The sequence below is a fragment of the Aspergillus vadensis genome, assembly GCF_003184925.1.
Source record: "Aspergillus vadensis CBS 113365 unplaced genomic scaffold BO88scaffold_2, whole genome shotgun sequence".
In the NCBI taxonomy this organism is placed as follows: domain Eukaryota; kingdom Fungi; phylum Ascomycota; class Eurotiomycetes; order Eurotiales; family Aspergillaceae; genus Aspergillus; species Aspergillus vadensis.
Window position 1 is genome coordinate 76,925 of NW_020292040.1, and position 22,825 is coordinate 99,749.

General features: G+C 52.2%; 5 protein-coding genes across 5 annotated transcripts; 2 read left to right on the top strand and 3 right to left on the bottom strand.

The window, feature by feature from the left end:
• Positions 1-916: 916 nt before the first annotated feature.
• Positions 917-1,831, bottom strand: BO88DRAFT_484180 (SDR family NAD(P)-dependent oxidoreductase). Its single transcript, XM_025712272.1, has one exon. It carries the CDS (start codon positions 1,790-1,792, stop codon positions 1,007-1,009), a length of 786 nt encoding a protein of 261 aa, XP_025567001.1. The 5' UTR covers positions 1,793-1,831; the 3' UTR covers positions 917-1,006.
• A 901-nt stretch (positions 1,832-2,732) lies between these two features.
• BO88DRAFT_379384 (phosphotransferase family protein) lies at positions 2,733-4,860 on the bottom strand. Its single transcript, XM_025704484.1, has 2 exons — positions 4,609-4,860; positions 2,733-4,561 (listed from the first exon to the last, which is right to left on the bottom strand). The coding sequence occupies exon 2, from the start codon at positions 4,468-4,470 to the stop codon at positions 2,884-2,886; it is 1,587 nt and encodes a 528-aa protein (XP_025567002.1). The 5' UTR covers positions 4,471-4,561; positions 4,609-4,860; the 3' UTR covers positions 2,733-2,883.
• A 357-nt stretch (positions 4,861-5,217) lies between these two features.
• On the bottom strand, positions 5,218-12,881 carry ags3 (alpha-1,3-glucan synthase Ags3). Its single transcript, XM_025709799.1, has 4 exons — positions 12,384-12,881; positions 12,149-12,324; positions 5,491-12,093; positions 5,218-5,435 (listed from the first exon to the last, which is right to left on the bottom strand). Exons 1-4 carry the CDS (start codon positions 12,744-12,746, stop codon positions 5,387-5,389), a joined length of 7,191 nt encoding a protein of 2,396 aa, XP_025567003.1. The 5' UTR covers positions 12,747-12,881; the 3' UTR covers positions 5,218-5,386.
• A 4,720-nt stretch (positions 12,882-17,601) lies between these two features.
• Positions 17,602-19,517, top strand: BO88DRAFT_400867 (cytochrome P450). Its single transcript, XM_025705705.1, has 3 exons — positions 17,602-17,877; positions 17,946-18,383; positions 18,440-19,517. Exons 1-3 carry the CDS (start codon positions 17,702-17,704, stop codon positions 19,350-19,352), a joined length of 1,527 nt encoding a protein of 508 aa, XP_025567004.1. The 5' UTR covers positions 17,602-17,701; the 3' UTR covers positions 19,353-19,517.
• Positions 19,518-20,826: 1,309 nt separating this feature from the next.
• BO88DRAFT_331421 (MFS general substrate transporter) lies at positions 20,827-22,603 on the top strand (the record flags this gene model as incomplete). The annotated part of the gene is made up of 6 exons (XM_025702675.1): positions 20,827-20,991; positions 21,062-21,660; positions 21,720-21,738; positions 21,798-22,108; positions 22,166-22,436; positions 22,496-22,603. The coding sequence occupies 6 exons, from the start codon at positions 20,827-20,829 to the stop codon at positions 22,601-22,603; spliced, it is 1,473 nt and encodes a 490-aa protein (XP_025567005.1).
• Between the last annotated feature and the right edge of the window lie 222 nt (positions 22,604-22,825).

A 22,825-nucleotide genomic window follows, 5' to 3' on the forward strand; every position in this document is an offset into this window, starting at 1 on the left:
GGTTATAGCGGCTAAGTGGGCGGTGTTGGAGTTGTTTTGGCACGCTTCATCTTATCGGCGGAGCCCAGACCCACGCCGCCGATCTTGATTAAAGCAGGGTCAGACTGGCTCAGCGCAGACCACAGAAGGAGCTGAACTAATGCGATTTCAAGGGCTTTCCCATCCAAGGTCGGGGATATAGGTGATGACCGGCCAATGATCTGTGTTGGATTAAGAGGCGATTGCGTTTTCTGATAATCTGATGTATCTCCCGTCTCGGAACCATTGTCTAGTTGTTCGCGGGAGGGCTCCAGTGGGTTTTACGGCTAGTATTGGTTTAGAAAACAATGCCTCCCTGTTCTCTCTTTCTCTTTGAAGGCCTACCTTGCGAGTTCAATAATGACAGAGCAGACGGTTTACCGCAGCTGCCCTAGCAAAGTCCACAGTCTACTCCCCCACAAGGCGATCCTTAGGGACAGCAGACCTGTAGTTCAACCGAGCAACATAGTTGAGGCGGATGTCAATGCAATCCAAGTATCATTTTTCCATCACTATTTCCAATGTACCAGTGTCACCACAGCTATTCGTTATTTGACCATATTTTGAGCAGCCACGCACGAGCATAACCTTCACTTTAATAACTGAATATGACCTATTGCCTCATTAGCGAACACAATATGATTCCGTGACCTTGCTTACGTTTGCTGTATTGAGTTAAACGCCTGCCTTCATAAGTGTTTTTGATATCGAACTTCCCTGATCTTCACGTAGGTACCGCCATCGTCAAACTTCAAATTGGCCAGAAAGTTTAACATGTCTCACAGTACTCCTTACGCACAACGTGTGCTTATACCGTGTGATTGTCAGGTTTCCGAACCTTTATCCTTCTTTTCTACATGGTTTGAGTGATGGTACATTAAAAACTTTAGAGTACGTACTTTGCAGTTAATATCTATGTACATTTCATGGTGACTTCGGTCAAGACGTTGGCACATTTCTTCAACCCCTTGACAGAAAGCCCTGCATTCTAAGCCGGCAATTTCAAGCCAGTGACCTCTTCACAGGCTTCTACGACCTTCTCTTGCAAATCCTCATCTCTTGCAGCCGGAATTGGCTGACCAATTTTTCCCTTGGGCTCGAAATACCCTCCAGACAGGTTCTGTTCATCATAGTTTCCTTCGGCTAACATGACATACGTATCAACACCATCCTCCACCTTATCTGGAGCACCCTGTCCGCCAAGCTTAGTTGCCACCCACCCGGGGTGCACCGAGGTCACCGATGTGTTCCTGAACCGCCGAGCGACTGCATTGGCGAGGAGCATGACATGTAGCTTAGAATCACAGTATGCCGGGTAACTTTGGTATCTGGCCTCGCCGCGCTTGAACCAGAACATATCATCCATGCTCGCCATGTCTGCGTACCGGTGCAGGTTCGAGGAAATGAAAACGAGGCGTTTGGGTGGACGCAGCAAACAGGACATCACATAAGGTGCGATAAGGTTGACCGACACTAAGGCTGGAACACCAGTATCCACATTCTTCCGAAAGCCACCTTGCATGATTCCAGCATTGAGGATGACAGCATCAAAATCACCAATTGCGTTGGCTTCGTCGCAGAGCTTTCGTGTGTCTTCCATCTTGGATAAGTCGGCAGTCAACACCCCGGCGGCACCCGGGCACGCAGATTTGGCGTCCATTGCACGTTGTTCGTTGCGCGCATGCAGGTATACGGTGTGACCTCTGTTAACAAGCTGCCTGGCAGCCTCGAGGCCAAGCCCGTCGACCGAGCCAGTAATGAGAATGCGAGCCATTTTGCTGATCGCCAATGATTGATAGGCCGAATTTATGGGAAGTACTGCCACGGCGAGAAGCTTCCGAATTCAGATAAAGGCAGCGAGAAGGGAGGGGGGTCGGGGAGTTGAGATACAGTCAAACTGGAAGGTGAGTCTGTTGTATGGCTGTCCTCGGGACTGTCGAAGCAGTGTTTGATGGTCGTGGGGCAAAACACTGCACGGAACTAAAGTCCGGTAACTCCGACAGTTTCCCGACGGGTTTGTAGACATGGGATATGATGGATTCTACACGGTGGTTGTAGCCAACATCCTGGACCCTGGGTGGAGCTTTCGGCATCTCCACACTTTCAGAAGGTGTCGTCGTGTCAGGGCTTTTTGCCGGAGCTCACAGGATCAGAAACTGTCGACGTGCTACGAACCGCTAAAGCAGAAGCGATATTTCCATCAAGACATATCCCAACAGGGACTGAGAGCGCACGCTCATAGGCAACATAACCCTGGCATGTTGCTTCACCTGAACTATCCCATGGGAAGGGACAGATAATTTACCTACTTCATGTGGCTCCATGTTAATTGCTCTTGTTCAACTCTGTACTCTATTCGTCTCGTTCTTTCGCTTCGTAAACGGACCTTATGAAATAGCAATGATCAATCTGGCCAACGTACATACTACAAAACAATATACTGATCACACAAATAAATTGTGCCTTTTACGTGGTATCCAAACTTCATCACGCACCCTGCAGGCACAACCAGACCATGGGGGACTCCACTCCCACGCAAGCTAATGCGCATTGCGTACACCACCAATGAATTACCGACTGTCAGCACGCTATCTAGGTTTTCCGTCAGCTAGAGCTACATGGGGCATTGTGACGGTCTGAATGTTACCTTTGTGATTGACAATCGAACTGTTTCGAAGTCAGTGGCTGAAGTTTCGTCATTCATGAGTCGATGTGGGGAGAAGATATATCAAGAGGATATTATAACTAAATATATGCAACGGTGTGACTGTATCCAAATGAGCAAATGATCTTTCTGGTCAACGTAAATATTGGGGGACAGCTACTTGAATGAACATATAATCATTCTGCTTCGGAAATAGATTGCTAATATACCTGGCTTCGAAGCTTGTTGAAAATAACAAATGAGCCATCACCGACCAGAGACAGTTCTTCCAGCGTTGTCGGACCATGTCTCTCGTCTGGTGCATATTCAGAGGTTTCACTTTCAAGCTCGTTGTCTACGTTAGTTCCGCAGAGGGTATCTGCGACCTCCCTGGTGTAGCCATCCGGGTCCCACGCCAATGGCCGTGTCTGCATCTCTTCAACCTTAATCGCCACAATTTGTTCAATTTCGGCTCTCTCTGCAGGCTCGAGTATGACCAGTCTCTGTTTCCAAACATCATCAATGGGAGTAGACGTCGATCCGAAGAATCGCTGATCGATCTTGTGCCAGTATATCAAGTCAAAGGCGAAGTTGTTCCTCGCTGCATATGCTATCCAGAAATCCCCACTCTCCCAACTGTCTTTCATACGACCCGACAGCCGTTGGGTATTGGTTAACCATCCCTGCTCAATCGCCCCATCCTCCTGGTCTCTCATCGCCTTGAGAAAGGTCGGAAGACGTCTTCGGTATTCACTGCACCAGTCGTCAAGTCCCTGTGGCCAGTATTCAGGCTTTTCAATCAGCAGCCACCAAGGAGCTGCAAACGAGAATTCAACAGGCGCGGCATATGTGAACTCCCAATCAACGACGCCGACAATCTTCAGCTGTTCGCTCAGTAGAATATTAGCTGGGCGGAAGTCATCGCACCAAAGTTTGAACGGGCCGTTATCGAAGGCATCCAACGGCTTTGTTAAATGATGTTCTCTGGCGAGTTTGCGAAAAAGGTATCGAGCAACAAGCTTCCGTCGACAGTCGTCGGCTGAGTCGATCGCATCATTACGCTGGTTGATGAGGTGTGCAATGTGGAGTTCTGCTAATGCTTCCAAATATGAAGATGTGGTTTCGAACGTCGTATTGGGAAGTTTTGATCGAGGTAGCGAACCCAGTCGAATCAGACTATTCATGGACATTGACAAAGGCCGCTGGGTCACTTCCCAGGTGAAATCATCGACCTGGTCTAGTGACCCTATTCGGGGTAGATTTGGCTGAGAAAGCTTCAGCAAAACGCTTGCAACCTCTCCATACAACGCCTCCAGCCTGGTCTCATTGATATCGGGGTTAAGGATACCACGCTCTTCGCGGGGACGACCAGGCCTGTTGAGAACATCATACAAGTTTTTCTTATGCTCAATGTATTCCATGATAATGAACGGGCCTAGTCCACGAGGACTTTCCTCCCTCGGTCCCCAGTGACAAACGAAAGGAACAGGAATGGCAATCTGATCATTGATATATCGCATCATAGCAACTTCATTGCGTACTTTCTCTTCGGGAAACATGATTGATCCTGGCTGAACGAAACGTATGACCGTAGAGTTTGCATTCTTGTTCTTCATCTGGAAGGTGATGTTGTACGAGCCTTTCTCCAGATATGTAAATTCATCAACCTTTCCAGGGCCATGGTGTCTTTTCAGGAATTGCGCGACGGATTGTAGGATTTCGGGGTCGAAGAACTGTTGAACCCATGCATTGGTAATGGCTTCAGCCTTCTCCCAGGCGACGTCGTCGTAGTGCAGCCGTGGCTTCATGCTGGCTAGGTGCCTCAAGAGGTAAATGTCGGCTGATCGTTACGAAACAGACAGAGATCGCAGTTGAAAACAACTCTGAGTGATAGTGATTCTGAGCCTGTTAGTACCAGCGATGAGAAAGTTGAGTGGTTATCCTACGAGTCCAGCCCTGGGGAAAAGTGTTCCTTAAATCCCGCATTGATCCCCCACTAAGGCAAGGGGATGCACGTCGAGTCGCACAATTCCCTAAGATCAGCTGCCTGGTCGAGGCCACTCTACTCCACCATCTGCACGTCAAAATAAATGGGATGACTTCTTAATTTCCTGGGCGGTGCTTAGATAACCCAGTGAATCTTAAACAAGGCCTTTGTTTCCCATGCACACACGGTAAAATGGCTTGCTCAGGCTGATCGGCACTGCGAGACAAAATCGTGGTGTTTAAGCGTCGTCTTGCTAGATTTGTAGTGGGAGACCAGTCGTATTTGAGTTTGCCAAGATCATATCTTACGATAAATCGCTGACTTGCCGTGGGTAGAACTTTGGTCATTGCCAGCCTTGCAGCTTTTCACTGCAGTCTTGCGCAGGAATATCCCGGCCGGATAAGGCTCCCCGACTGGAGAAAACCCGTGGCGTCGAATCATACGCACACACGCATTTGCTACTCTACTCTCTCACATTACACTTCTAATCAAAAGTAGTGTTAAAGAATGACAATATATTCAATTGCTGATCATGCGACTTATATACAAATCTATATGCTATAAGACAGGGGAATTATAGGTCTATGGTCATGAGTAGTGGTAATGATGATGACGTATCTGTGCTTGCCAGCACTGCCCTGTAGAAAGGGGTACAGACGGCAACACATGATGCCTAATGCAAATAAGAGACTCGCGCACGTAAGTGCTGGATCTGGGTTGACCTGGTAGGGCATAATTTAGGGTCGGTTGAGCTGTTCGCGGCGGTAAAAGAGGAGGAAGCCCCAACTGTTTCAAACGTTAGAAGAAGATCACATCAAGAGTAGGGTGGGAGGAGACTTACCTTGCCAGGAGTTGGAAGAAGAGAGCGATCCAGAACCATGCGTTACCGACCTTGTCCACCGACGTGCCCACATCTGGGGAGATATCCGCAGGGCCAATCTTGTTGGGGGCGAAGCCGCGGGCGCAGATGGTGGCGATGGATCCCAGGGCCTGGGCGGCCAGCAGGACGAAGCAGACATGCACTCTAGTCATGGTCTGCAGCAGAATCATACCCAACCCGACTTGTTGAATTTCGTCGAGAAGTCCCAGCCAGAGCCACAGGCAGCGGGACACGATCGATCCCGACAACAAGCTGCCGGCCCAGGGGAGATAGTAGCCGATGTTGGAGGTTCCCCACCAGGTTTGTGCCCATCGGGGAGCACCCAAACTCAGACCAAAGACTGGCAAGATCCAGCTGTGTTCCTTCGACAGGGCACGGAAGATGACAAGAATGGCCACCCAGAGGACGACGAAGAAGCCGAACACAAGGAGGACAATCTCCCAGGCCTTGGCATGTTTGGATGACCAGAGGAAGGACCAGTTGCGGCCGAAAGCAGCAGAAAGGAACCAGTTCTGGATGATGACCATGAAGAAGAACCACAGGATGATGCGTCGACGGAACAGAGACTTGTAGAAGAACAGGATACGACTGGGAGCTTGACGATAGTAGTTGGGCAAGCCCAGGGCCAGCAAAACTCCAATGACGAAGCAGAGGGCAGCGATGGGCATCACCACGGCTGTGAGTCGCCAGGAACTCAGGGCCGCCACAGATACACCTCCAACTTCGGCGGCTGTGACCTTGGAGCTCCAGAACCAGAGCGCGACCGTGTAGATCTGGGAGATACCTTGAATGATACTAGCGCGGAACATCCAGTCCTTGACAGGCACGGCACCCTGGTCTCCAAAGTTCAGAGCGAAGAACAACGAACCGCTAGAAGATGCAATGGCGTAGACGCCAGCCGCAACGTTCTGAGCCCAGGAGCGACCGAGAGAGGTGAGACCGAACGGCGAAACACCGATAACGATGAATGCCAAGCAGTAGATGAACCACGGGAGACTGAGGGAGATGACGGCCGGGAATCGATGATACATGAACCACCACACGATGGAGGAAAGGCAGTAAATAGCGGCGATGACGTACAGCTTCACTGCGGTCTCTCCGACCTGACCGACAAGCAGGGTGATTTGTGCCGAGTTGGTGGCGATGATCTGACCCAGTCCCAGGAAGAGCGAATACACTGGCCAATTGCCCAAGCGACGTCTCATGAATCGCTGAACAGCGATCGGACGCGTGTAGCCCAACCGCATCAGCCAGCGGTCAATCTCATCCTCCCCATTGAGTTCAGAGTCTTCACTAGAGTAGGACTGGCGGTTGTCTGTAATAGGCCCATCATGTACGACACTGACAGAGCTAGGAACCGCGATCGCACGGTCCTTGGGTTGTTTCTTGAGCTGGGCATCGTTGTATGAATTGTAGAACTTGCGCTCACTCTTCATCAAATAGACCTCAATGCAGTAATCCGTAATAGAATTTTTCTTGTTCAACTTGTCAAGCGACTGCTCGAAGCGACGAGTGAAGTGACCAAGGCTGTCCGTGAAAGTCGGGTCCACCTTCTGCAACTCGAAGACGGGCTGGTCCTTGTCCTCGCCACCGAGACTGCTGAGGCGGTTATGGTCGCCAACCACGGAGGGCAACGACAGCATAGAAACAGTCCGGAAATGAGTCATGGGCGGCGGTGTTGGACACGCTGGAGTGGAGATCTGGGAGACGGGGTACGGGGATACGGGTCTGGACAGGTAGGAGGCGCGAGGTGTACTGTCTCCAGTGATCGCATGGGGAGAGAGGGTGTTGTTCACAGCCTGCATAGCCTCCTCCGGGGAAATGTAATCCTCCTGCGGCCTGTGGTCATCTTCCTCAGCGTCGGTGTCGTGCTCATCTTCTCCGTGATCGGTGGAGATCTGGCTCGCGGTCGCTTGCTTCTTCGTCAAGCGCTTTCTACCCTGACCAGGGCCGGACCGGCGACCCAGTGACAGTTTGCGGTTGAGACTGCTGTCGCGACTGCTTCCCTCGGATGCTTGAATTTCTTGAAGTCGAGCGTGGGCCTGCTGGATCATGGCTTCCGGGGGAGTGTCTGAGCCGTCAGACCTGGACAGAGCCATGTTGGGAAGCGCCACGGTGGAGTAACGCGCACTCTGAAGGTTTTGCAGGTCCCAGACACTCTCCGACCCCGGAATAGAGCCAGTCACTGTGTCCTTGTTCTTCTCATGGTGAATCTTGATCGACGTTCGCTGGAGGGTCTCGAGTTTCTGGATCCACTCGAGAACGGGGAACCGCTGCTTAGCGGAGTTTGCGCGCATCTGGGCTCGGGTTTCGGGAGACGAGTCCAGAGCCGATTTAATGGCAGTCCTCAGCTGGTGTAGGAGATGGCGAGTGGCGTCCGACTCGACGGTGTACCACCAGCCTGGCATCTGACCCAAACCACCAATGCGAGATCCAATTCCCAAAGCACCCTTTCGACCGAATTCGACAGCAATCAATCCGAATGGCTCATCGCGAGACGGGATCAGAGCAAAGTCAGCACCAGAGAAGACACATGGGGGTAAAGCAGTGAACTCAGGTCGCGAGAAGACCCGGCCAGGGAACATGGCAGCGATCTTCTCCAGCTTGATGGCAGCTAGTCTTCCGTAAAGATCGATGATGGGACCAACACAGATCACCTGCACCTGTGGCCGGTCAGAAAGAACGGCGGGGATGACATCTGCAATCAGATCGACACCCTTCTGCTTGGACCATCGACCCACGAACACCAGGAGGTCAGCGTTTGGATCCTCGGTCAAGCCTGCCCACTTCTGAGCCTCGAGCTTGTCCGTGATGCGTTCCTCGTAAGACCGGGTTAGAGCTTTCTCGTCAGGGGTATCCTCCAAGGCCGCAGTATCAGTCGGGTCAGGGTTGGGCAGACTACCAATCTTGTCTAAACTCCAGAAAATGGGATACCGAGCCCATGAACGCTTTCCATACTTTTTTGACACACCGACCGCGCCAAATCCGCGCTGGTGGAATCGAAGGTAACTCGCTCCCGTGTGAAGCAGGTTGAACACATTTCCGAACTGGCAGTACTTTGTGGCAACTTCAACGGGCAGGTTAAAGACTGAACAGACTTCCTTCTTTTCCTGCTGGGTACGGAGGGGCCAGAGACCCTGGAACTCGGCGTTGTGGAGAGACAAACAAACGGGGATTGTCCGTGTCGGCAGGAGGTACAGCGGTGCCAGACATCCGTGGAAATCGTTGATGTGGTACATATCGATCGATGGGAAACGCTTGATGGTCTCTGCGATACACTGGTTCCAGGCGGAGTAGTAAATGGCACTGTCCAGATCATCCATCCGAGGAGGATACGGCTCTGCTTTCGTCTGCTGCCGGAACACGGGGGCGTCAAGAAGGACGTAGGTGATGTTGTTCAGAACATGATACTGCACATTAACGAGATAGGGGTTGTCCAAGATCTTCACGACGTATGGCTCTGTCGGGGTATCCTCAGGGTATTCGATGTCTCCCACGCAGGGAACCACCCAGATGAGGTTCTGGTATCCCAGGTTTTGGGACATGAGCTGGGCCATGACTCCCAAACCACCAATCTTGACCTTGGCCTGCCAATCCGCGATATCGTACTCCATGGTGGCGATCAAGACGGTGCGACGTTTCTCGGGGGCTCCTGCAATGGCCAGATCGCCTGCCACGGCGGCAACCTCTGATTCTTCCCGGTCCATCTGGCCATCACCTCCAGCTTGACCCTTCATCCTGCGCCAGAACAACAGCGGGAGCTTGTCTTCCTTGACCACGTTGCCATCGGTGTTTAGCTCCACACGGTAGAAGGTTCGAATGAAGATGAAAACTCCCGCCAGCCCCATCAAGATCGGGACAACCCAGAGGAGAATGAAAAGGACCAGTTGGGCCCATCCAGAGCCGACCGGAAGCAGTTCATAGCGGAGGTTGGCATCATTGAGGGAGATGGTCCAGCCAAGGTGCGGGAAAGGGGGCAATTCGGTGATGTTGATCACGTTCGAGGACAAGTAGGAGGGAGGCAAGACCTGTACAACTGATGAGTTGTCAACATCGCCATAGACGTTTGTCGTCTCCGGAACACCGTCTTTGCCAGTTCCCCAGACACTGATCTGTCCCACGGACGGCCATTCATAGACGAAATCATACTTCCAACGGCGATCCTTAGTATCAAACCGCATCTTGCTGTCCAGACCGGCATCATAACCGTATTGATTGTACGGGCCATTCCACCACAGGTGGGGAAATCTGCGAGGCACATCGGACTCCCAGTCATAATCACCCTCCTGGATGTAATCACTGCTGCCAGTAAGGCGGGAGAAATACTGCACCCGGATGTGAGTGCCCTTCCATTTCTGGGCATCTGTGCCTGTCCAGGTCGGGAAGTCGATCGTCGTGTTGCCACCAGTGTAGTCGGTCCAGTTGGACCAGTTAAGGCCAAAGTCAGTTGTGTAGCGGAACTGGTCAGCACCAGCCGCATCATGTTGAACATAGTAGCTGCCGTTATCCGACTTGTGCACCAGGCTGGTAGAGTAGTTGGCAAGGGGCGATATCAACGGGTTGGTGTGGGTTCCGACTCGGAATAAAAAGCGGTCAATAGCATCTACGCGCGTTCCAGACGTTGTGGAGGCATTCTTGACGGTTATTTGGTGGATTCCGTGATAGACATTGGTCAGGTTCGCGGACCAAGTCCAAACAGTGGGAATTTCGCCGATGTAATTGTTACTGCTCGTCCTGGCCGTCACGTTGGTGCAGCTCACGCTGGACGTGTCAAGGGAGGCATTGACGCCCTTGATGGTGGTCGAGTTCAGGGAGATTGCTTTTGTGATCGCACTGCAGTCCATGGTCTTGGAATAGCCCAGCTGGATTTTCAGGGTTTCCCCAGTATCCTCGGAAGACAGCAGGCGTGCATCGTGACCAGGAACAAACTCGGTGACCGTAGGGCCAGGTTCAACGAAATCGCTGGCCTTAACGTAAGCCCGGAATTCCCATGGCAACAACTTCATTTTGGTGGTGCAGCCGTAGGACTCGGTGCCGTTGCTAGCGTCACTTGGCCCATCCTGCAGTGTAAGTTCATCGTAGGGATAGAAGAGGTTCTTCAACTTCGTTCCCGACTCAAAAGGAGACAGAAGAGCAGAGTCCTTGCTAGAACAGTTCTGGCCATATGTTTCCGTCTTATTGGCATTGTGATATACGAGCCAGAGAGTATCGTTACTGCTCGAGGCCTCTTTCTGGACGCCAGGGTAGTAGCTGCGCAGGACCGACCAGAGACCAGTCACCGTCGGAGTAGTCGAGGAACCCGGAAGATAGAGATCCTTGGTAAGCTGGGCAATGGTTTCAAGGTTGAAACCATCATTTGCCACTGGGTATTGCTCCCGGATTTCGAACATGCGCTTCATAATGTTGCGAAGCGGGTGTGCCGGGTTCCGTTGATCGTAGGTAACAGTGATATCGTTGCAGCCATTCAATCCCTTGTCGTTGGGGAAGTCGTAGAATTTCGAGGTGTTCAGTGAGAAGCAACCATGCGTCCACCACGCTGTCTGATAAGTCATAGGCTGCCGACCGAACAGATAGTTGGAGGCAGTCGCATCGAAGACGTACATCTCCTGCTCCTCACCCCAGAGAATCAAAGGAATTCCCGGCAGCTCCAGCGTAACAATGTATAGACCCAGCAGGTATTTCTCCGTACCATTCTTGATGGCTGGCCAGCGGAAATTATCCTGGTTCGACACACCATACATATGTCTAGGATCCAACTCGCCCGTGTAGGCATTGATGAAGTCGTTAGTAACGAGCATGCCATTCCAGGCTTCGATGAAATCGGTGGGCAGGTCAAAGCCAGCCACCAGGTTCCCGTCCATTCCCAGGAAGCGGGTCATCGAACGATAGATGGTGTAGTGAAAGGCCGCGGCGTCCAACGCTTGCAGGCCATCATCTCGGAGGAAGTAGGAATCTGACGAGGCATTCGTCAGCTTCGCGCCAGCATCCGCCGAATCAGGCGTCTGGTTTGGCTGACGACCCCGGCCAAGGTAGAGACTCCCAAAGGTGTTGCCCGAGGTGATCTCTCCCGGCAGGAAGAAGTTCTTCTTTCCGTATTGTTTGGCACATTCACGGTAGACGGCGAGCATGTCACCCAGTGGATCCAGAGTGGCTTGGACGGCTTTGTCAAACCGGAATCCATCAATATCCAAACTGGCGATCACAATGCAAGAATGGCGGGTGATGACATCGCGAACCGGCTTGTGCCATTCTCGCAGACGATCTTGCACCGATGCGAATTTGGTGAGCTGTCTCTTCCAGTCGGGGAAATTACCAAATGCCTCGAGTTCACCGTACTGATCGAAATCACTGTTGTAGCAACCATCCAGGTCCTGCACGCCACCGGAAGTCAACGGGTATCCCGTCTCGTTCCAGAACCTCGGGTAGTTGCAGGTGTCGTTGTAGTCATTGCCGAACTGGAAATCAGCGTACTGTCTCTCGGTGACGTACTCCACCTCGTACTCTTTCGCATTGAAATCAGCCGAATCGTTCAAGTGGCCCTTGAAACCGATCAGGTTACTCAAACTGCACGGGAGATCGTTAGTGGCATGGTCGTCTGGAATACTCGGGGCATACTCACGTTGCTAATGTATTATCCATAATCACGTACATATCCCGGTCGTGGATCTCCTTGATGGTGCGCCTCCAGTCCGACAGGGTGCCATGGTGCTTATCGAGGAGGGTGGTATCCACTGGAGAGTACCCATCGTAGCCCCAGGGAAGGTTCATCAATCCCGTACCAGCGAAGTAGATTCCCTTGAAGAGTCAGTCAGACGGAGATGACATGGGGTTTAGTAAAAGAGTGGTGAACTCACCTTGAATCCCATTCCTCTGATGTAATCGAGGGTATCAATCAAGCCGACTAGGTCACCGCCATGGCGCATCTGATTGGAATCGAGTACATGTTCGTAGGTGGTGCCGTTGATATCGTCGTTAGCGGGATCTCCGTTGGCTATGCGGTCCAGGAAGATGGTATAGATGGGAAAGCGCCAGTTGTCTGGTGACGGATGGTAGGTGTGATTAGGCCATTCTCCCCAATAGTTTATCGGTCCCTCTGCGGTTTTATTCTCATTCAAATTGTAGTCAACGAGCGACTCATCGTAGGGCCAGCCCACGGTCGTGACGCTGAGTAGCCCCAGAATGAGCACCACGCAGCGCTGAACCGTCGTGCCGAACATGATGGCAAGCGGCGTGTGGTACCAGGAATTCTGTGCCAACCAAGGTCCAAAGGATTATGCAGGAACCCAATGCCACATGCCCGAAACTTCCGCACCGAGTACAGCGAGAGAAAGCAGCACAAAAAACGAATGACTTTAGGGTATGAAACGAGAGAAACGTGGGAGGAAAGCTTTCCCAGGGGGATGGTTGAAACGAGAGAAAGAAAGAGGAAGACAACGAATTGCTGCTGGGAGGGATACTGCTGCTAATGCTACGAGAGACCAGAGACTAGACTACTCGATGACGAGAGACAAGCGCGGTGCTTAAGCCGTCGTGAGACCACTAAAACCTTTCGCCCGCGGTGGGGTCGCCAGGCCCTGCGATCCAAGACACCTGTTCGGTCATTCTCTGCTCTGGGTGGCTATTATTAGGAAACGTCATATCAGGATAGCATGATTGGGTGAAGTGGAGGCGGGCCTCGTCAGTACACCCTCCGTCATTCGATAATAGTCAACAGCGCTGGATATGGAGGGTATAGGTGTGTGTGTGCTCAGTGCTTATGGTGGTGATCCCTGGACTTTACCGCTGGGGCAGCCGCCACTACTGCAGTCACTGAGAGATGATCAGTGTGACCGACACTCAGAGCGCTAATCTCGATCATCCTAATTTCTAAGTTCAGTACGAACGAAGATGTTTTTGTTCTGTTCTGTTCCTGTTCCTGTGCCTGAGCCTGTGCCTGTCTGACCGACAACAGTATATCCGTGGAATCCTATCAGTTATTGCCAAGGTACAAGTAAAAATCTGATGTCGGGCCAGCAAATGGGGCGAACATTGGTCGTTGTGTTTCGGCACAACCAGGGTTTTCTTTTTTTCTTTTTTTTTCTTTTTTTCTTTTTTCTCTCTTACCATTTGCCTTCGCGCAGATTCTATGGTTGGAACCAGGCGCGGCTCGGTGGAGATCCGAAACCATCTGGACTTTGCTTGTAAGCACTGTGAGTGGGCATGTCCCGGATCCCCTCTCCACTCCAATGACCCACGTACCCTCCAGCGAGTCGCCAGATCCTGTTATTGTGTTATCTCAGCGGACAATTCGCAGTCAGAGGGCAGGGACCCTGTCCCATGCCTCACACCTGGCCAATGGGCATTGCACGGCGCCATGCCTTGTCCTGCCGACCCCGGTTCGGCTGCATCGCCACTGGCCCCGTCGGGATATCGGACAACACTTCATCTAGGGTTTCTAACTGGGCGGCCAGTCTGGCCGTTATCAGCCCAAGAAACGCCTCATAAATCGCATACAGCGTAAGACGTCATGGAACCTATCAGAGTGTTTCGGTCTGCTTCGGGATTGCCCCGTCGTCGTTGAAGGAGGGGCAACCAGGCACATTGTGAATCCACCAGACACTGACACAGTCCGGGTCGCAGAATGAGTGCCAGGCCATCCTCCTGTCCTTGGCCCTTACCAGACAATGTCCCGATTGAGTTTCTGTGGTTCCAGCCCAGGTTCCATCCCGGTATTCAGAAATGCTTCGCGATTCTTCGATTCTTTCACACAGAAAGCTTGTTGCAAAACTGTGGCTACGCAACAACCCACTGATGAGCCACGGTCGCAGATGTGCCCCTCAACCGGTGCATGATGCTGACATGCCGCACATTCCCAGGCACACCCCAACGAGAGAGTCAGTCAGTCTGGTTGGCGACCTTGGACGCGTACGCGACGAGGTGGCCTTTCTGAAGATCAGCGATCTCGCGGTGATGTTGTTGGCTGAAGAGAAATGCTAGATCTCAGCGCGGGACGGGCAGTGACCCGATCAAAGCCCACCAGGATCTTCACAACCCTTACTACGATGGGTAGTGTTCTTCTATATTCATGACAATCCTTAATAATGTTGCCGCCGAAGCGAAGTTGACTGACTCTGTAGTTCATGCGAGTTAATTCCGGCAACTGAGTTACCATTCACGGCCTGAGATCAACAAACACCATCGTTTGTCTCACCGGGGGGTTTTGAAGTGAGCAGAAGCAATATGTTCTCCCGCGATAGAGCTATATATAGAACACTAACCGCCGCCATTACGTAGGCAGAAGCAGTCGACTGCTTCACTTGGTCGCAGACATGAATCAGACGCTAGCATTATTCACCGCTGCCGTTCAGACATGGAGTATCTGCCATAGATCAACTTGTTGGTTTCCACACGTCCCGCCATCGTGCATCGGCCCCAAAAAAGCATGATGTTGCGAGCTACGGAGTACCATTCTAACAAATTTCTTTCGCTCGAAGTCTGCTGTGTTGTACTGCATATGCAGCAGGTACCTTGGTGTTGGGGGACAAAAACAAAGCAACTGAATGGTGGAATTAACAGGTGAGAATAAGCAGGCAATCCTATACGCAAGTACGTGGTACGTCGCACACCGTACCTGCAGGCTAAGAAAACCCAATGCCACATGTGCTCAGCGGGAGGGAAAGAAAAATTCAATTCCTGGCTGCTGCTTGCATGCGCAGATTTTTCCATCCAGTCGCCTAAACTGACTACATCGCTGGGACATCTTGTCGGCGTCGGATTTCTCCGTGAATGTGCGGTCGGATCACACGCAGTTGGGAATCCGAAGATTCCATCGATCAGAAGAACGAAGATTTGGATATCTCTGGGAGGGTTGGGGCGAAATAATCTCGGCAGGGGTCAAATCCAATCGCATAAACTAGCTTATCATTGGGGCCAGACCGGGTTCCTGCTGCTGTCATCCTGATGTTGAATGAACCGTCTCACCAGAGGCATCGAGTCACTCTTGGCAATATGCTCACTCATTCACACAGCCCCAAATCCTGCTGAAGAGGGTGGCACCCAGAGTCCGATTCTGTCGAGTCTTCTCGGACTACCAGTGTATGGAAAGTTCTAGGCTCTCTGAGAAACTTGACAGCGAATTAACTACCGGGGCCATCTGTCGTTGTCATTCCCGTAACTGGAGGCATAAAGCATGCTGTGTGATTGATAAAGTGGCGAGACGTGATCGATCATACCAAGATGATAAATGCTCACCTCCATCTCCAGACATCAGCACGGGTGATCTAGGTGATCTATCCAGCTTTCCGCTAAGTCCCGCTCCGAGTACTAATCCAGCCCGCTCCCGAACGCGACGAGCACCACGAATCGCGGTCGATCGCATTTGGTCCGGAACACTCACAATGAAATCTCTTGAGGGTAATTTGGTGGCGATCGGTATATACACCGCCAGGTTGCCTGCTACACTGTGATATGCATGAGTGGTCAGTTTATTCAACTACCTATGTCAACAACAGAAGGCGTCCAGAATGACTGCTTCGTTTACGCGCCAAAAGCAAAACTCCAACTAGCTGATCTTTCATGCTCGATCCGGGCTGATTTTCGGGCCTCGTTATGATCAAAGGCTTTCAATGGCTGTACTAATCAATACATTTAGTTGTAGCTTTGATGATGGTACAAAAATCTATACATACCATACGAGCTTTATAAGCAGTGAGGGCCTCATTGAAGAGACGGAATTATGAGTACAAACTAGTAAATAGAAAAGTCCAATCACTACACGACGGGACTAATGTCAGAGACATAAGCCTAAACATCCAATCACTTTATTGGGAGGCAGATTTCGAACGTCAACATATGCGACCGGCCCAAGTTTCAGATTCTCACCCCAAACGAGTACTAGGCGAAGACTTATCTCCAACACCTTCAACACCTCTACAATTGAAGCCTGGACCACGTCGCGAGCAATGCATAGTATGCCACTCAATATGTCAGTAATAGTAAGAGGATGGCCTGTAACTTGTCAGTTCGGCCCACTGACATTCGCGATAATGATGATGTGGGCACGATTTGATATGCCTAGACATTGCTGTGTTGACGGCTCTGGAACTAGTACATGATGCCTCTATTCATGAAGTCATGGAGGGAAACGCGAAAGTGAGTATGGTGGAACACTTCTTCTGCTATAGAGTATAAGAGCTCCTTCAGCCACCCAAGCACTCGAATCGCTTGGATGGTGCTCTTCAGGGTATTCGGATAGTACTATATATATAATATTGGCATCCGGCAATACTTATTTAGTAGTCCGTCGGTACACCAGGGTGCACCAACTACTTAGTTTGCAATGTATGAACGAACTACTAGTATAAACCCTGGCAGATGTGCTCCCACGCTTGTTCATCTATGATATCGGACAATTCCATGGGTTTCTGCCAGTCGATCAGTGTCCACCGGAGAGATCTCATCGAACATCATGATGCTCTGCTCGGACCCACATCAACCCGGGATGAGATGATCTTATTGGCGGTACAGGCAGCCGCAGGCTACCCAAAGCACAACACTGCATACTTTCTCTAAGTACCTACTTAGTGTTTATGTACATAATGGCCCTATGAATTCGTTGACACCCAATCAGAATTGCAGGTGGGATGTTTGTACACATTCATGGCCAGTGTTATGCAGTTAGTAACGATCTTTACACTGGACATCAAGCAGTTCAATAAACTTCAATATTCGCTCTCCCGCGATTGCGTCCCGACTTACTAGCAGTACTAGTACTCAATAATGAGGAATCCTCGGTCGCTCCCCACTAGCACGAGAGACTCCCACACACCAGCACCAGAACAATCAACATTGTTATGAATACCACCGCAACAGAACTATCCAGACATCTCATGCTGATGTGTTTTTGGCGACTGATAAGCCGGAAGCTTAAAGAAAGATCCGGCCCTCACCCCCACTTCGGGAAGCTTAGGATAGCCGAAGTAGCCAACTGGCGGTGCAATGTTACTTTTATTAGTACTCTTATTAGGTCTCCTGCCAGCAGAGGAATGGCGGTCGCGTGATTTGGGGCTGACTCCATAAACTCTTTTCCTTCCCCGCGAAAACACCAACTCAGGCCTGCAATTCTCTATCCCCATCCCCAATCCCCCTTCTCTCACACTACTCTGGGTGGCGCCCCTTCGCGCCCCTTCCAGTCATGCTGGACTTCTACACGTTGGCGGTGCTCGGCCTCCTGGCCGTCTTCGGATACGCCTTCAGCCGTCGCGAGAAGCCCGACCCGCGCGAACCACCAATGGTGCCCAGCAGTATTCCCGTGGTCGGCCATCTGCTGTGTTTCTTGTGGTATGGCTTATCATACTTTACCATGCTGACGTGAGTTTTCGAGTCCCTACAAACTGGGTAATTGGGAGCTAGACGACGGACCTTCTAACGCGCCGTAGCGAGAAACATGCCTTGCCCATTTTCGGCCTCAATATGGTCTTCACCAAGAGCTACCTGGTGACCTCGCCTAGCATCCTGCTGTCCATCCAACGGAACAAAAAGTCCCTGAGCTTTGACCCGTTCATCAGCATGACGGCTGAGCGTATGGTCGGCATTCGTGGCCCGACGCTGGAGCTGATTCGCGAAAAGCAATCGGGCGGTCAGGGATTGACGCAGACCATCATCCATGCCATGCAGCCCACCCTGATAGGCGCGCCCTTGGATCGCATGAACGAGCGCATGACGCGCCTGCTACGACCCTTGGTGGATGAGCTGGCCAGCGCCACCACCATCGACCTCTACGGCTGGTGTCGCCATGCCATCACGGCCGCCAGTACAAATGCCTCGTATGGGCAACTGAACCCCTACAAGGATGCGAACATCGAGGAATCATTCTGGTGAGTGACTAGTATTCTACGCGGAGTTAAGCGAATTATGGGGCTGAGTCTACAAGGTCCTTTGAGTCGCACCTCAGCCCATTGATGGCCAACTTCCTCCCCTGGCTCACTGCGCGCACTGCGTGGCGGGGACGCGAGGCGGTCGTGGCCGCCATGGTGCGTTACTACGAGCAAGGGGGCCATGAGGACGGATCGGATTTGACCCAGGCACGTTGGAAGACGATGAGAGAGGCTGGGATGCCCGTCGAGGATATTGCGCGGGAGGAGGTGGGCATGGGCATCGGGCTTCTCTCTAACACGGTCCCCGCCGCCTTCTGGATGCTGTATGAGCTGTACTCTCGACCCGACCTGCTGGAGGAAATCCGGGAGGAGATTCGCACGAATGCGCTCCGCGTCGACGCCGACCAGCGACACATCGTCGATATCTCGGCTCTACGCGACAACTGCCCGCTCGTGGTCTCGAGCTTCCAGGAAATCCTACGCGTGCAGTCTGCATCCGCCCCGACTCGATTTGTCATGGAAGACGTGATGCTGGCGGATCAATATCTCCTCAAAGCGGGCAGCATGATCAACATGCCGGCCAAGACGTTGGGTCGCATGCCCGAGGCATGGGGAGAGACGGCGCGGGAGTTCGATGCGCGGCGGTACATCCGGTCGGAGGAAAAGAACCCGCGGCGCACGGCAGGCTTCATGACGTTTGGAGTGTCCCCCGTCATCTGTCCCGGGCGACACTTTGCCAGCTCTGAGATTCTCGGATTAGCCGCTCTGTTGGTGCTCCGATACGATATAGCGCCGGTGGATGGGCAGTGGCGCACGCCGCGATTGAACTCGATGGCGGTCGCGTCGAACATGCGACCGATCAAGGATAAGTTTCCAGTGACGGTGCGTCCACGCAGCGAGTATGCGGGAGTGGAATGGGACTGTACGGTGCAGCCCGGCAGTGGAGTGTTTAATTTGATGGTGGGATAGGAGTACTTAATAGCTTGTATGATGTAGAATGGAATGAGTAACTGCCAGAGAAGTCTGCCAACGACCACGTGGCTGGTCAGACCTTATTTGTTTTTTTTCTTCACGAGAAAAACTGCCGGTCGCTGCTGCAGTCCAAAGTGAAAGGAGGGTGATTGAGCACGTGGCCAGTGTAACCCCAAGTCATACCCCGAATCGGGATGCATCAACCCATTCCATTACATTGACCGAGTCCGATCCGACCAAGAATACTGGTAGTACCTCTGATCCTCAGGATGAAGCATCCATGCGTTCAATAATCCTAGCACTTGCTGCGCCAGCTGCAGGATGCGCCAGAAAGGGCGGCACGTGGGCCCAAGCGCCGTCCTGATTAGACCCATCGAGCCCACGTGCCTGACAGACTGGCAGTTCTGTCCATGCCCCTTAATTCCTTGACAAAGAAGATCAGTGAAGTCTCGGTAAGTGAAATAAAATGCTCTAGTTGACTCACAAACCCTCTTCTGATATCTGATATCTGGCATAGGGTGTAAAGGGGAAATGGCAGAAAACATTGAAGTTACAGCACCCCAACTGTCTGCACTGCGGCCGCTTATCGCGAATCAGCAGCGATGGCTCTATCGCGCCACCACCCCTTGAACCATCGAATGAGAATGCGACCTCTGCACGCGCCCGATTTGCCCTGCAACGAGCGTCCCTCCGAGCTGCGTATATTCCTCCCTTCGGATCCCCCCCTTAGTACTCCGTACTTGGGGGGCCAACCGGCGACACCCAGTGAGCCCTGCACGTGGAGCGACGGTGTCAGTCGGGCTGGATCCATGGCGTCCCCACTTCAAGCTTTGGAGCAGAGAAGCTTGGTACCTACACAGTAGTAGTAATCCTGACCAGGACTAGGTACTCCATAGAGAGCAAGGAGACAAAGTGGCTCGGGGACACCGAACCACGAGTTCCTATTGTCGTGTGCCGGTGGGTCACCCTATCTCTCTCTCTGCTTACTGTGTAGTCAATATCATCCTGATGGTTTACGCTACCGGAGATAGCAGAAAATGTCTGTCAAGGTGTCCCCATGGACCAGTGAGATACGAGGAACCTGGCCTATTCCCTTGTGCCCACGCCGTACTACCTCAAACTTGACACTATCCTCTCCCCTCCCCACCACAGAGATCCGCTTTGCATTTCACTCTCTTCCTTCAGCCCAGTTCCCTGCCGCGATGATGGGGCAATTTCCTCGGACAAGCTTTGCCGGCTGCTGCAGGTCACCGACTCTATAAAACCTCTCCCCCACCCACCGGTCGAGCGTCTTCCTGCTGCTGATTGTCGCCGCTGTTGGTAGGGTATCCCGTGGTCTCGTGCCCCGGCTGGCTAACGTTGCCCCTCCTGCTGCTTCCCCCTTGCTTTCTCTTCTTCTTCACACTCCTCCACATCTCCAAGTTAGCTCTATCTGTCAGTTTCCGAGACTGCAAGCTAAGTCTACACAATGATGGACCGCAGTGACGAGAAGACCAAGGAGCTGGTGGTGTCGCCGCACGGTGACCCTCACGTAGATGAGGATCCCTTGGCCGACACCGAGAAATCCTTCTGGGAGCGCAGTTGGCCTACCTTTGCCTGCGGTGCTGGTTTGTGGTCGGATGGATACTTGCAATATGTCAGTGATTTCCTCTCTTCTAAGATGTCCCTTGAGGTTCAATCGCACTGACATAGGTTATGGCCGTCAGGTCATCGGTACCGTCAACACCATGCTCGATAAAATTTATCCCAAGGTCTACGATGGCTCCACCTACAGTCAAAATGTCTCGTCCATCGCTTTCGCTGGTACTGTTGTGGGCATGCTCTTTTTTGGCTACCTTTCCGACCATTGGTCTCGATCCAACACCCTCATGGTCTCCACTGTCATCCTGTTCGTTTTTGGTGCTCTCTGTGCCGGTGCCTATGGCCATAATGGTAGCCTTCCCGGCATGTTCACGGCCCTGACGGTCTATCGCTTCTTCTTGGGTCTGGGTGTCGGAGGTGAATACCCTGCTGGTTCTGTCGCCGCCGCTGAGAGCAGTGGTGAACTGGCCGAGGGCACCCGGCACCGCTGGTTCATTCTTTTCACCAACTTCCAGCTCGATCTGGCCTCTGTCGCCTCATCGCTCGTGCCCATGATTGTCGTACTCGCTACCGGAGAGAACCATCTCCGCGCTGCCTGGCGTATCTGCCTGGGTCTTGGTGTTATTCCGCCGCTCAGTCTGATCTACCTGCGGATGAAGCTGAAGGAACCCGCCGAGTACACCCGCGAGAAGATGAACAAGTTTCCCGTCTGGCTAATTGTCAAGTAAGCCTCAGCCCCCTCCCCCAATGGGATCAGGACATAACTAACCTGGATATCACCAGATTCTACTGGAAGCGTTGGGTAAGCCTGCCAGGAACTTCAGGCAAACCGTATCATTTCGAATTCGCTAACTCGTCCAGTGTGTCGTATCCTTGATCTGGTTCATCTACGACTTCTCCACCTACTCCTTCAGTATCTACTCGTCCGCCTGGCTGGCCGATATCATCGGCGATAGCGCGCCCATGTGGCAGACACTCGGCTGGAATACCCTAATCAACGTCTTCTACCTGCCCGGATCTGCTCTGGGCGCATTCCTGAGCGATTGGTACGGTCCGCGCAACACACTAGCATTCGGAGTATTCGTGCAAGGAGCCATCGGCCTGATCATGACCGGATGCTATCCCTACCTGGATACCCCTCACTACGTGGCCGCGTTTGTCGTTGTCTACGGGTGAGTTCACCCCCGGTCCCCTATTGTCCCACTTCGCACTAACCACCCGGTTGACAGTATCTTCCTCGCCATGGGCGAAGTCGGCCCCGGCGACAACATCGGTCTCTGTGCCGCCAAGACCTGCGCGACACCCATCCGCGGTCAATACTACGGCACCGCCGCCGCCATGGGCAAGATTGGCGCGTTCGTGGGCACCTACGTCTTCCCGGTGATTGTCAAGAACGCCCCGAACAAGATCCGCCAGGGCCAGGATCCGTTCTACGTGTCTAGTGCTCTGTGTATCTTTAGTGCGTTTTTGGCGTTCTTTTGCTTGCCTCATATAGGTCAGGTAAGTAACCAGTCAATGTGATCTGATTGACGATAGGTGCCAGTGCTAACTGAAAATAGGATACCATCACGCACGAGGATGCTCGCTTCCGCGCTTATCTCGAGTCCCACGGGTACGACACATCTAGCATGGGCACGGCGGGCGGAGAGAGGCAGAGGACGCAGTGAAATAAGCATTCGATGAGTTGAACGAGCCATGTATCTTATTCTATTTTTATTCGACGAAAAGTGTATTCTTGATCATGAGCATACTAGTTACGGTACATAATTTAATGCCCTTTACGGAGATATTTACTGTACCCTATCGCAATGAATGTACAACCCACCGCAGAGTAGATAAGTCCATAACATGAAAAACCACATATCAATAAGCAGAATGGAATCTGCTAG

Coding starts and splice junctions, on each gene's coding strand:
- BO88DRAFT_484180 (XM_025712272.1), bottom strand. CDS start 1,792: ATGGCTCGCATTCTCATTACTGGCTCGGTCGACGGGCTTGGCCTCGAG.
- BO88DRAFT_379384 (XM_025704484.1), bottom strand. CDS start 4,470: ATGAAGCCACGGCTGCACTACGACGACGTCGCCTGGGAGAAGGCTGAA.
- ags3 (XM_025709799.1), bottom strand. CDS start 12,746: ATGTTCGGCACGACGGTTCAGCGCTGCGTGGTGCTCATTCTGGGGCTA. Junction 12,325..12,383: donor TCAGAGGAATGGGATTCAAG/GTGAGTTCACCA, acceptor TGACTCTTCAAG/GGAATCTACTTCGCTGGTAC. Junction 5,436..5,490: donor TTCTTCCAACTCCTGGCAAG/GTAAGTCTCCTC, acceptor CGTTTGAAACAG/TTGGGGCTTCCTCCTCTTTT.
- BO88DRAFT_400867 (XM_025705705.1), top strand. CDS start 17,702: ATGCTGGACTTCTACACGTTGGCGGTGCTCGGCCTCCTGGCCGTCTTC. Junction 17,878..17,945: donor TCATACTTTACCATGCTGAC/GTGAGTTTTCGA, acceptor AACGCGCCGTAG/CGAGAAACATGCCTTGCCCA. Junction 18,384..18,439: donor AACATCGAGGAATCATTCTG/GTGAGTGACTAG, acceptor TGAGTCTACAAG/GTCCTTTGAGTCGCACCTCA.